Source organism: Heloderma suspectum, chromosome 10, assembly GCF_057233095.1.
Source record: "Heloderma suspectum isolate Gila_16-S chromosome 10, 16-S_ref, whole genome shotgun sequence".
Taxonomy (NCBI): domain Eukaryota; kingdom Metazoa; phylum Chordata; class Lepidosauria; order Squamata; family Helodermatidae; genus Heloderma; species Heloderma suspectum.
In genome coordinates this window covers 13,587,376-13,600,644 of record NC_139467.1, presented here as the reverse complement: position 1 = coordinate 13,600,644, position 13,269 = coordinate 13,587,376, and the positions used below count along the sequence as shown (strand labels likewise).

At 47.8% G+C, this 13,269-nt stretch overlaps 1 protein-coding gene across 2 annotated transcripts; it reads left to right on the top strand.

Moving 5' to 3' along the window:
* The first annotated feature begins 428 nt into the window (after positions 1 to 428).
* On the top strand, positions 429 to 12,554 carry LOC146337737 (ly6/PLAUR domain-containing protein 5-like). 2 transcript variants are annotated; one of them, XM_084814352.1, is made up of 6 exons: positions 429 to 579; positions 3,207 to 3,359; positions 7,332 to 7,517; positions 8,332 to 8,463; positions 11,018 to 11,212; positions 11,868 to 12,554. In XM_084814352.1, the coding sequence occupies exons 1-6, from the start codon at positions 501 to 503 to the stop codon at positions 11,918 to 11,920; spliced, it is 798 nt and encodes a 265-aa protein (XP_084670478.1). In that variant the 5' UTR covers positions 429 to 500; the 3' UTR covers positions 11,921 to 12,554. The 2 variants fall into 2 exon arrangements, with proteins under 2 accessions (XP_084670478.1, XP_084670477.1); XM_084814351.1 differs by having other exon boundaries at positions 11,018 to 12,554.
* The last annotated feature ends 715 nt before the right edge of the window (positions 12,555 to 13,269 follow it).

Here is a 13,269-nt window from a genome sequence, read left to right as displayed (position 1 = left end):
CCTCCCCCCCGCCCAGAATTTCGGGGGGAGGAACGGAGCGCCTCCCCCCCACCACGAAGCAAGCTGCGGGATCAGGTAAGGGACTTTCGTCCATCCCTATATGCTACCTCCAGTATGAGGCAGTAAGTCCATGAAGACCAGTTGCTGGGGAACACAAACAGGAGGGTGCTATAGCCTATAGGACTCATGTCTTACTTCGGAGTTTCCCACAGGCAGCTGGTCGGCCACTGTGTGAACAGAATGCTGGACTAGATGGACCCTTGGTCTGATCTAGCTTGGCTTTTCTTATGTTATTAGCTCATCTTGTAGCAATTACTTAATCCTACCTTTCAGGAGAACTATTGGGTCATTTATCTCAGGAAGTCAGTCATTGCCCAACATGTGCTAGTATGTTTGCTACCAAGTAGTAGAATACCGGAGGTTCTGAACTTCACCTCCTTTTCCTCCACTGCTCCATGAAAGGTTGGTTCTTGGCTTGTAGAGGCACTTAGCTTCAGACCATGGAAAGTGCCACATTGAGATGGAAGGCCACTACAGTTGTAGTGCCAGGATTCCTGCTAACGATCTTTCTTATCTCAGGTACCAATTATTATCCTTGTAATTCCCTCTAATAGCAAACTCAGGTAGTTGAGTGCCAACAGGACTGGAGCCAAAATGGGGCCCCTGAGGAACAAGAGAGCAGTATAATCTAGCATTGTGCTGAATTTTTCAATCTATTTATTTTTGACCATGTGTTGTGGGGAGGGGCAAAAAGAAAAGGCACCCAAAAATTGTGGGAAGGTGTCAGAATTTTGGAGAAATTTCTCAGGGTGCAGGGCTTCAGTGCGTACCCTTCTGTAAGGAGGTGACTGGGGGGTTCCTGTGTGCTGCCACCTGCTTGAAAGCTGAGCCAGGCATTTTTGGTTTTGCTTTGTTGTTATTAAAAGGCCATTTAACCAGTGGAGGCTGGTGGCTCCAATGTCAATGGGGCAGTGAATCTGCTCTGGGTTTCAGCCAGAACCGATCAGAACTCTATAGGAGCTCTCCAAGGCGCAAAGCTTTCTTGGAGGCTCTCTCAACATCCCAATGAAAGAGGCAGAAAAATGACTGCCTCCTTTGTAGGGAAACAAAGAGGTTGCAAAAGGGCAGGTGGGGTTTTGGCACACAGCACTAGTATAATCATGCTTAGGTGCGTCCTGTGTATGCAGAAGTGCAACACATTTTTTAAGAGGGAGGGGCAACCTCCCCCCAGAAAATAACAGCCCACTGAGGACTAAGGATGCTCAGTGGACTACACTGGTTATAGGGCAACTAAGAAATGTAGCTGATGATGATAATGATGAGGTTGACGGTGAGATAGAAAAGAAAATCAGAAAGGAAGGGAGACAGTGAATTCGGTTGCTTGAGCCCTAAAAACGTCTCACAGAAGGACATATCTGGTTGACAGGCACCCAGGAAAGGAGCACTCCTGTTAGGGGGCTCAGAATATATTGAAACATTTTGTTGTGGGACCTATTTGTCCTTTCTAAGATAGAACTTGGGTGATCCTGTGCCAATCAGTTAGGAAATGAAACAGACCCACCCAGACATAAGATAGCAGCTTCTGCATACTCGAGGGAGACTCCAGGTACACAGAAGTTTATTAGCTTATAAATTAAAAGAGGAAGAATATTTAAAAAGAAAATCTGATACCCTAAAACATGAGGTGTGGGGGAGGTTTCAGGAGGGTGAGAAAGGGAAAAGGTCTGATGGATTGGTTCCAGACTTCCCCTTTTCTGAGTCCTTCCCCTTGTCTGACAGCCCAGAAACAGCACGACGAGGAGCATTGGTGTTGTGGGTTACTCCAACATCTTGTTACAGGTCCCCACTTGTATCTCCTGTTGCTCTCCCATCAGTAGCTTTTCTTTAGCTTTGTTCTTGCAATACAAGATGTTGAACTCGTGGCGTGTCGTTACTTAGAGCCGACTGCCGCTAGGCTTTTCCAGGTTACGGCTGGGAGCGGTGGTGTCTGGCTGCAGTGAAGTCAAAGGCTGTTCCGAAAGCTGAACACCTGCAGATATCCAGTGGCATGGTAAATTTTGAAGCACAGGAGCGCCTCACAATCACTGTCATAGCTCCAACCCCAAGGGGAATCCATGATTATGCCCCCTGAGAGAGAGAGAGAGAGAGAGAGAGAGAATGTCCGGCTTTTCTGTTATTTATACTCAAAAGAGCTAACACTCTGGTGAAAAACACCATCATAATCCAAAATCCAAATAGCTTATCATAATTAAGGCTGCAATCCTCTACTCACTTGCCAGGGAGAAAGTCCCATTGAGCCCAATATGACTTACTTCTGAGTAGGTACATATAGGATTGTCCTATATACATTGTTTCCTGGAAGTAAGCTCCATGGAACTCAGTGGTGGTGCTTACTCCTTGCTGTAGAGGTTTAACTTGTCAAGCACAATGGATTGGTTCCAGACTTAGTTCCATTTAGAGTAGACCTATACATGAGACTTGAGGTAGTCAAGCCATTAGCTTTTAATTAAACATTCAAACGATCCGGTAAAGAAGTATTGCCATTTAAACTGCTAACCTGAAGTAGGACCTCCATCAAAGAAAAGGGGGAAAGTATCTGGTCTCTTCTTGATTATTTTCCTATGACTTCCTTTATGCTAATCAGTCACAAACCATAGTAAAACCTGAAAGCCTCATTATTATCACTTTATTCATTTGCCAGAGCAAGGAGGGTCGGTCAATTAGTCTCATGCTTTGGCAAATGACATCATTGCTCCGAAAGCCTCATTATTATCACCTTATTCATTTGCCAGAGCAAGGAGGGTCGGTCAATTAGTCTCATGCTTTGGCAAATGACATCATTGCTCCTGTCCTGCCCTGAAAAACATGACATCCCAGAGCTGCACTCCCTGCTTTGCTCCTCCACTACACTGCTGCAGATAACATGTATTTGTTTTTGCTGCTCAGCTCTGGAAAGAAGAAAGTGCGTGTAATAGATTGCAACTGAGAAGATGCAAGGCTAAATGTGTATTCCATGAACATGTTACACATGCATATACAGCTTTGATATCTGGGGCAGAATCCTGACTCTTTTTAATTTCCGCTTTCATTTTGAAGGGGGAAAAATGAGTTTCTAGTCCTCATGGCTAACAGGGAGAAGGACATCCCAATAGCATCTCCAGGATCTTATCTCCCTCACCTCACCCCATTTTTGTGTTTTGCTTCAGGGATTTCTGCCTTGAAGTGTCAACGCTCCACTTCTATTGTGCATTACAGTTCTGAGGGAAAGAAGAGGTTTGGTTTAGACACAGGTAGAAGCAATATCACCTGCTCCGCTGATGAGAATGCCTGCATTCAGGTGCAACTTGAACTCAGCACAGGTAAGCAACTATTGTGCCAGATGGACCCAACAGGACCCAACAGGGCTGCCATATTTTGAAAGATCAGATTCCACTTTGCAATAGGGGTGTATGAACCCCACTTACCTGGGCCTGCTGGGGGGTCTGCAGGGGAGGGAGGCAATCTGGTCCTCCCCCCAGAATCCTCCCCAATCTGGTCCTCCCCCCGGAATCCTCCCCAATCTGGTCCTCCCCCCGGAATCCTCCCCTCTGTGGTGAGTCCGAAGAGCTGCCGGTTGGGGCCGGCCGTTGCCAGACTTCTGGCCGCTGCTGGACTTCCGGCCGTGGCCGGTCTGCATCCACAAATGGCGTCCAGTGTAGCGGACGCCATTTGTGTCCCTGCACTTTACCATGATAGGCTACAAAAAGATTTATGTAGCCTATCAGGTTAGAGAGCAGGGACGCAAATGGCGTAGCAGATGCCATTTGCGTCTGCAGTCCGGCGATACGGCCATGGCAGCCGTATCACTGGGTCTTTGGAGCTGGCAGCAGGGAGGATCCGCAGGCGAGGACTTCGTGCTCAAAGAAAAGGTAGAAGATCTGATCCTCCACGTACTTCAGGGGGCCGGATTCAATAGAATCCGGCTTCACTGGGGTCCGTGGAGGATTTCTCCAACATCCCTACTTTGCAATAAACTATGCAGAGGAAAAAAAAAATCACATTCCAAACACCAATGGCATGAGAAGAATGGTGCATTACATACAGCCATTGACATTCCCATTGGAATTACGTGAGGTCCAAAATGACATTTTATATGCATTTGAAATTCAGAGTTTAAAACAAACAAAAAAATTCATTTTATTTAATTGCAGTTTGTAGAAGTTTAGTACAAATGTTCCCCACAGTTTTTTTTTATTTTACTTACACTATCATCAACTTTTTGAAATCACTTGGTATTCAGAATTCAGACATAATAGTAAGCCAGCCTTTCCCAAACCTGGGTCCCCAGATGTTGTTGGACTATAAGTCCCATCATCCCTCACCATTTGCCATGCTGGCTGGGGATGATGTAAGTTGTAGTCCAACACATCTGGAGGGCGCCATGTTGGGGAAGGTTGCTTTAAGCAGAGAGAGCCGCCCCTGCCATGTGTGCCTGGTTTAGCAAGCACTATGTATCACTGTGACTCTCTGCCAGGTTATAAATATGGTTAGTTTGGAATGGGTACCTTCACATCTCACTCTGTTGGGAATGGCGCCATATTTTGAACCCTGTCATTCCATCTTCTCAATTGTTTAATGAATTCTGGACCTTCTAGATTGTGTTTCTATAGTTGCAGTTTCCAGTGCTGTAATGGTACATTTTGAGTGCTATTTATGATAGTCTCCATATCTACACCCCTCTCCCCCAGGAGAGTCTAAAAATGCAGGCAACTGTGTTGGGTGTGTGTGTGGGGGTGTGTGTGTATACACTCAGACCCACACCAAAGAGCAGCAATACATAGCGTAATGCCCAATTTATTAGGATCAGCTGATAGTCCTAGTATAATGACCTGACAAAGGGCAGTGTTGGACTTCAGCTGGGGAGATTGAGACTGCAGGAGAAAGGGGAAAAGAGGGACAGTGGTTCCCAAACAGTGGTCTTCTCTTCTGCTGTTTTCCGGGAGTACATCTCTTCAGCAACAAAAATAAACATTTTATCTCACAGTCAACAAACTGTTGTTCCTACTACATCCTTCGCAATCAACACACCCCAGGAATCAAGGCTTCAGGCTAACACTATTTTATTAGTTAAGGGCTAGCTTCTTTACAAATGCAGATTCTAGGAAACTCTCAGACTGCAATGAAACAGCTAATCCGCACGTCTGTGAATCTCATAGAGGATATGAAGTGGAAGTCAGATAAGTTGCCAGCAGTCCAGGCATGAACTCCACGTCCAGACTTGCTTCGCAGGGATACCCCTCCCATAAGGTGCCTCCCTCCTATATTGGCTTCCATGACTGGCCAACCTGGCAGAGTGTCTGAGCCCTGCCCTTAATTTTTCCTGCTTCACTCTGCAACGGACCCTAGTGACTCTCAAGTCACACCCCTCCTCCTCCTCCTCCAAAACTTGAGTTCTTATGGTGGAGGAACAGGGGAGCCATTCAGGCCAGGCCACCTGTGTGTCAAGGTCTTGGGAAGAAAGTCTCGCTGTATAAGAGCAAACCAAGGAAGGTACCTAGGGATGTAAGAGAATTCCGTGATGGATCTCGGTGAGGCCGAATGCCAGTGCATTCGGCCCCCCAAAATCTGTTGTGGAATGAAGCCCCCGCCCCCCCAACTCACAAAAGGCACACGAGACAAAGTCCCCGCCGCCCCACCCCACAAAAGGCGCGTGAAATGGAGCACTTACCTGCTCCCGTCCACACTGCTTTGCGAATGGCGGCCGTCCTGCGGCCGCCATTTGCTTCCTCCTCTCAATAGCCGTGATAGGCTATGTAAATACTTACATAGCCTCTCACGGCTAACTCAGGGATGCCATTTGCATCCCTGCGGAGCTCATGATAGGCTACGTAAGTATTTATGTAGCCTATCACGGCAGGGGCAGGGGGGAAACCCCAACGTACTCAAATGGCGGAGGCTACCGCCATTTGCATATGCTGGGTTTTTTCCCCCCTGCCGTGATAGGCTACGTAAATATTTACATAGCCTATCATGGATCAATACAGGGATGCAAATGGCAGCGGCTACGACAACCGCCATTTGCTTCCCTGCAGGGCTGCCCAGCGGCTGGATGTCTGGCTGCGAGCGGCCGGAGCCAGCCGGCGGCTCCGCGGCTTGGCCGCGGAGTGGAGCCAGCTGGGCAGGATTACGCAGGAAGGGACAGAGCGCCTCCCCCCTGTCAAGGATTCCGGGGGGAGGGACGGAGCACCTCCCCCCCACCGCGGATTGCCTTGCGTGGAGCCAGGTAGGGGTTTCGTACATCCCTAAAGGTACCTCCCTCTGTTCTTGCTGTTCCCATTCTGATTCCGAATCTGAGCTTCCAGGCACCTCCACACACTCAGATTCATTCCTAACTCAAAGCAGTTCTAACAACGATTTATCTCCTTCGTAAAGGCATGTCGTGAAGGCAATGGGTCTTAATTGCCCATTCAAGCCCAAGCCCTCCCAAAATATTTTGTATTACAACAGGGATAGCTCACAATGATATATTGTTGGGAAGAGCCATTATCCCCTCCAACTAAGCTCAGAAGGATCAGCAAAGTCTGAGATGGGCAGCAGATGGCATCATTGACCTGCTAGTCAAAAAGTCCCAGGGCTTCGACCCTGTGAGCCCTGCCTCCACTATGCCACTGGCGGGTCCCTTGTCTCAGGGTACATAGTGTCATTATATGGTTTAGGGGGCACCGCACTTAGTTGTGAATGGGAGGAGCCATGAGTTTTCTGTTTCTGTTCTGTTCTTTTTGAAGAGAAACAATACAGGTCTTGTCTAGCTTCTTCTCTGGTGTGGCCTCCCTGCAAGTTTTCCACGACACTCTGCTTATCCACGGGCAAACTAAACATGATGCTGAAAGCATCCCTTGTACTGCATTTTAAAAAAAATAAAAATAATGTCAGGTGTGGCAGGGTTGCAACTTTTGTCAGGACTGCAACATGTCTGTCTGTGGGGAAATGGTGGCTGCCAGCTGCCAGGTGGTGCATCACCAGCAGAAGATGAGAGCTTCAGGGGTAACAGTTTCAAGGAACCATAAAGTTTTTTCCCCAACACCCAGATGCTTTGTGGAGAGCTTTTGGCTCAGACCTACACACCACACATGCTCTCATCACTAATTAAATCCCTCCCCGACAAGCCATGTTGCTGGAAGCCACCCCCAAAGCTACATATGACCCCACTGATGAACCTGTGACAAAGCAGTATTTTTTTTAAAAAAAATCAACCTTAGACCCCCATCCCAGCAAAATTTTTCTAGGTAAGGCCTTTGAAACACCCTGCCACTGCACTCATCTCTTTTTAAATATATTTTCTCCTGCTTCAGATGGAACTGCTGTGCTTGTGAGCCATAGAGATTGTGCCCGCAAGGACCTTAATCACAGAGATGGAATTGCCACCACGGGTGATCAGAACTTTGCCATCCAGTCCAACGAAAGCTATTGTTCCCATGACCTTTGCAACGTGGACATGACAGGTGAAACTGCCCCCAAGACCCCTGAAGAGGGCAAAGGTAAACAAAAAACAGTCCTCCAGATGGGAAAGTGAGAATACATAATTTTCACTTGTGGGGTTGGAATGGGTTGCCAAATATTACCTCCCACACACACCCAGCCCCACTGGCAGGACTCCCCAACCTTTAAGAGCTTGCATGATAAGCCAAGATTCATCTGGTACAGCCCTTCCTGGCATGGAGATTCGGGCAATGATGAGATTTCCGCATGCCAGGCAGCCCTTTCAGACAGGAGCCTCAGGGCCATAAGTACCATTAATGATGGGGTGGGCCCTTGTGGTTCTCCAGAAGTTTTGGCCTACAACTCCCACAATTCCTCACTGTTGGCTATGCTGCCTAGGACTGATGGGAGTTGTAGGCCAACACATCTGGAGGGCCACATGCTGCCTACCCTGCATTAGGAAGAGTGAGACAGCTGCCTCAGGCAGCAGATGCTATAGGGTGGGCAGTGGTGGTGAGGTGGTGGAGCACAGACCTCTGTGTGCCATGCAGCCCACCTTGCACACCATAACCTCACCTGCTGTCCTTGGGTGTAGTGGGAGAGACTGCTTCTTTGCCAGTGTTGCCAGATTCAGCTACCAGTCTTGGCAGCTTCCTTACATGGGATGGGGAGCAGCGCCATTTTGTCGTCCACCTCTCAGGAAGAAAAATGTCTTGAGCCAGCCCTGAGGAGCCTTGGCATAAAAAATGGGGCAGGGACAATCCTATAAAGGGGCCAATCCCCTGCAATCGAACGCCAGATCAGCTGGTCACGGGAGGGAGGCAAGAAATGTGGTGCAAGCCCTTTTTTATTTGTTTGGATTGATCCTTCCAGCACTGGAAGCAAGCGGCTCCAACCATTGCTATTCCGGCCTCAACCTTGACCTCTCTGAACCCTTCTTGGAAAGAGTGAGGTGCAGCCAGGGTTACAACCGGTGCTACCAAAGCGAAGCCACGATCACAGTAGGTGAGTCTGGATTCCAACGTCAATCAGGGAAGCTCAAAAGCCAGTCCTTGGTGCCTGGTCTTTTGGGGAAACGTTTTCTCGAGCCCCCCGTTTTTTGCTAGTGATGCTGCGGGGGATGTTGCAAGCAGTCAGAAATAATATGGAGGCTGGGATATGGAAAGACATAAAGGAATTCCAGAGAACCCCCTTGGGGGCCATTCTGTGTATCATGCAACTGCAAAGCCATGTTTGTGACTGTGCACGCGATCAACAGGGAGTGGCAGCCAATACTGGCTCTCTGATGCTCAGACCTGTGTGATACCCACTTTGTTTCATTTATGCAGTACATTTGTTAATGTACACACCTAAAATAAAATCTAAGACATGTAACATGTGAATTGGTCCTTAGTTGCACTTTTGTTTTTTATTTTGTTTTCATTTGTCTCTCATCATCTGACAACGGCCTCATTTTCACATCATGGCTACCCAGAGTTTGAACAAACCCAGGATAGCCATGAACAAGCAGAAACAAGGGAGCACGCTGCCTCCTAACCACCTACCCACTCCCACTGAGCAAAACAACCCAGGAATGCTTTGTCCCCTGGGTAGTTGTGACGTCCGAACCCAGAACTGTAGGTTATTCTGAATGGAACAGCCTAGACTTGTAACCCATAGTTGGTTCTTGGGTTACATGTCTGGATTGTTCCTCCCACGGCAACCTCCAGTTCCAGGTTCGGGCAGCATAGACAACAGCCCAGGGATGGAGTGTCATTAGGTTGTTCAGCTCAGTAGGTGGGTGACTGGGATCCAGCCCGCCCGCTCCCTCGCTCCCACTTCATTTAACAAACCATGGAGTTGTTAAGATGTGCGAACCAGGTAAATGCCTTCTGTGTGTTCTCAGGCATTTTGTCACCTTTTTTTCTGCCAGGGCTCACATGCCTTAAGAGTTACACAACAGATAGAAAGACAGCTTCTCCCAGGAAGCTTCAGCTGTGGGGCAGTATAGGAATGTGATCAGTAAATAAAGTGCACAGTGTTCAAGATGTTGGATCTTTGCCTATCACATAAAGGAATTTTGCCAGAAAACTATTTAGGGTTGAGACCAAGGGTGGGCAACTTGTGGCCCTCCAGATGTTTTATCCTACAACTTTCTTCATCCCTCACCAATGGTGATGCTGCTCAGAGATTATGGAAGTGTGGGCCAAAACATCTGGATGGTCACAGGTTGCCCACCCCTGGTCAAGAGAGATGGGATGTTTTTAGAGCCATGGGGTAGGGAGGGAGATTGAAAGCATACCCTTTCTCTCCTGGAAGGATCTCGGGGGAGGGGGGAGTTCGGTATGTTTCCAGATTGTCTGTTTGAACTGTGGAAAAGCTGGCAGAGCAGGAGGCCTGTTGGCTAGTGCCAGTGGCAACACCAAAACACACCTTCTCTGGGTACCTGCCTCTTCCTTTGGGAGTTAGGAAGGTGCAACACTTGACTTATGGGGGGAAAGGTAGAGGGGCTCTATAAGAACATAAGAAGAGCCATGCTGGAGTAGGCCAAGGGTCCATCTAGTCCAGCATTCTGCTCTCACAGTGGCCAATCAGCTGCCCACGGGAAACCCACAAGAAGGACATGAGTGCACCAGCACCCTCCAACCCATGTTCCCCAGCAACTGGTGTACATAGGCATACTGCCTCTGATACTGGAGTTAGTAGACAGCCATCAGGACTAGTAACCATTGATAGCCTTGTCCTCAAGGAATTTGTCTAACCCCCTTTTGAGGCTATCTAAACTGGTTGCCATCACTATGTCTTGTGGTAGAGAATTCCATAGTTTGACTACATGCTGTGTGAAGAAATCCGCAAGCCCAACTCCTGACCTTGCCTAATTTTAGCTATATTAACCCACCCAATGGCCTTCTACAAACACAGAAGCTAATAGGGCTGTCACAAAAGTAAGGAGCTGGGGCCCCCTTGAATTACCCCACCTTGTAATTCAAGTAGAGGGGAGAGGGTCCCAGGAACAAGGGCCTTCTCTGTGGTGGTGCCCTGGTGGTGGAAGAGTCCTAGGTTTCAGGCACTAGGTCAGAACAATATTATTTGTCTGTGTTTCCACTGAACTGACGCTTTGTTTATACTTTTACTATGGCTCTTCCTATCTTACGTGATCTTCCACTATTTAACTCCATTTTATTTATTTTTTTGTATATCTTGACATGGATTGGCATCTTAACCATGGTCATTGTTGTGATTTTAGTTGGTTAAGCTGCTTTGAGAATTTTCTTAAATTGAAAAGTGGGATACTAGACAGGCTTTCTAAATAAATAATCAAATAAATCACGCCTACCCATGTATCCTGCGTTAGATGTGATTGGGGGGGGCATGTGGTTTGGGCTTCAGTCTTCATGCTGTACTCATGGGTGTCTTTCCCCCCTCATGTCACAGTTTCTTCCTGATTTGCCCCTTGAGGGCCTAGAGATGTTCACACATCAGACTCTTTGGTGTTGCATTGCATTCTGGGAGAAGTGGGCCTACACCCGGCCTGTGCCTCCTAACATGATTTCATGCCTCTTTTCCTCCACCCCCACAGGACTCCTCTCCATCCCCATGTACATCAGGACTTGCCAACGCCCAGCCTGTGCTGTGCCCCAGAGCCAGTCCTTTGGCCCCATAACAATTGCCAGCCAGTGGGGCTCGTGTTGCACTAGGAACTATTGCAATGCGAAGGAAACAACACCCCAAGCACAGTATGGCAACATATCAGCTCCTGCCAATGGATCTTATGGTGAGGGTGGCGACCATCACACCACCCATTTCACTAATCCTGATGTTGAAAATGGCATCAGCAGTACTTCTCCAGTGCCTGGAAGAGGCAGTGTGACACCTGGCACCTACTGGGAAACCAGCCTCAGCAGTATCACTCTGGATCCAGATTATGATGGTGATGGTGATGATGATGATGATGATGATGATGATCATAGCAATAGTGACGATGCGATTGTGGACACAGGATTGCCTGCCCCCCCGATTATTCCACGAACACGTGGCTTAGGTCCCAAAGGCCCCACCCTTCAACTTTGTCCTCTGCTGGTAGCCCTTGGAATAACAGTCTTTGGGATATGGTGGTGAGAAATGGGGCTGAAGGGGTGGTAACTTGACTCTTAGGTTCTGTGTTCAGGTTCAGAAGGGATGTGTTGTCGAGCAGAAAGAAAGGATGGAAGTCAGAACTCTTAGGTCTAACTCCACCCCCCCCCCGTCCCTCCCTCCACCCAAACAATTCTTATATCACTTGTGAAAGACACACATTTACTCTTGGCTTGGGAAGTTCAAATTTGGCTGCAGATCAGGGGAGGAGTGGCGGGTAAAGAATTCATAGAACTATAATACAAGTATCTGTCTCCGATACCACATTCCAATCTGGTTCTCATTTTGTTTCGTAGACGTCTCTCAAAAGTGTAGTGAAAAGAAGACCCCAGAAAGACCTGAGGCGTAAGCATTTGAACACTAGAAGGAAGGAAGCGATACATTTGACAGGTCACAACCCCCGGAATTCATTTCACTTTTAAAAATCTATCCCCTGCACAGAGAGATGCTGCCCCTGCCCTGACCCCGCCCTAGTTTTTGTGAGGGCCTGTAGCTCCCCCTTCCCCATATAAAGCAAAACTGCAAATGTCTGCAGCTGCAATGGGGGAATTAATGGGAAAACCAGGTCCAACCTGGCAATCTGGAGCAGGATGTTGGATTTAGGTTGCCTGTTCCTTAGAATCTTTAGTTTAAGCCTGCCCTATTTTATTTTACATACACTTTATTTTCACAAATGTATTAATATAATGCAAATTCAACAGAATAAAGGATGTTAGGAGATAAACTGCTTATGGCATGTAGCTGCTACATAGCTGGCTTTTAGTCAGACACTGAAGGCTTTATTTCAAGCAGCTTTTAGTATGCGGTGCTCTGCAATGTTTCAGCTGCTGCTGTTTCAATGTTACAATGTTTTAGTTTGATTGATTTTTGTAATGTATTAGGCAGTATTGTTTGGATGTATGCCTCTTTGGATGGATACTGTCTAGAAAGCCAACATATACATCTTTGAAATAAAATAAAAGAAGTAATTTGTAATAATACAAGCATTAATAGTCATGATTTCACACAGGTTTTGTATCATACCTAACTCATCAGTGAACATACTTCACCATCAATATTAATAAATAAATATAAATAATAGTATTGTTGTTTATTCGGTCAGTCACTTCCGACTCTTCGTGACTTCATGGACCAGCCCACGACAGAGCTTCCTGTCAGCCGTCACCACCCCCAGCTCCCCCAAGGTCGTGTCCGTCACCTCCAGAATATCATCCATCCACCTTGCCCTTTGTCGGCCCCTTTTCCCTTTGCCTTCCACTCTCCCTAGCATCTGCATCTTCTCCTGGGTATCCTGTCTTCTCATGATGTGGCCAAAGTACTTCAGTTTTGCCTTTAATATCATTCCCTCAAGGGAGCAGTCTGGCTTGATTTCCTGGAGGATGGACTGGTTAGATTTTCTTGCAGTCCAAGGCACTCTCAGAATTTTCCTCTAGCACCACAGTTCCAAAGCATCTATCTTCCTTCACTCAGCCTTCCTTATGGTCCAGCTCTCTCTAGGGATGTACGAAAGTTCCGCCATGGATCTCGGGGAGGCGGAATGCCAGCGCATTCGGCCCCCCGAAATCGGTGGCGGAATGCCCCCCCCCCCGGGACAGGACTTACCTTGGGCGGATCTTCCTGGCGGCGGCGGCTCAGGTGGCGGTTCGGCGGTTCAGTGGCGGCGGCCAGTCTTCCGACTGGCTGCCGCCGCCACCATTT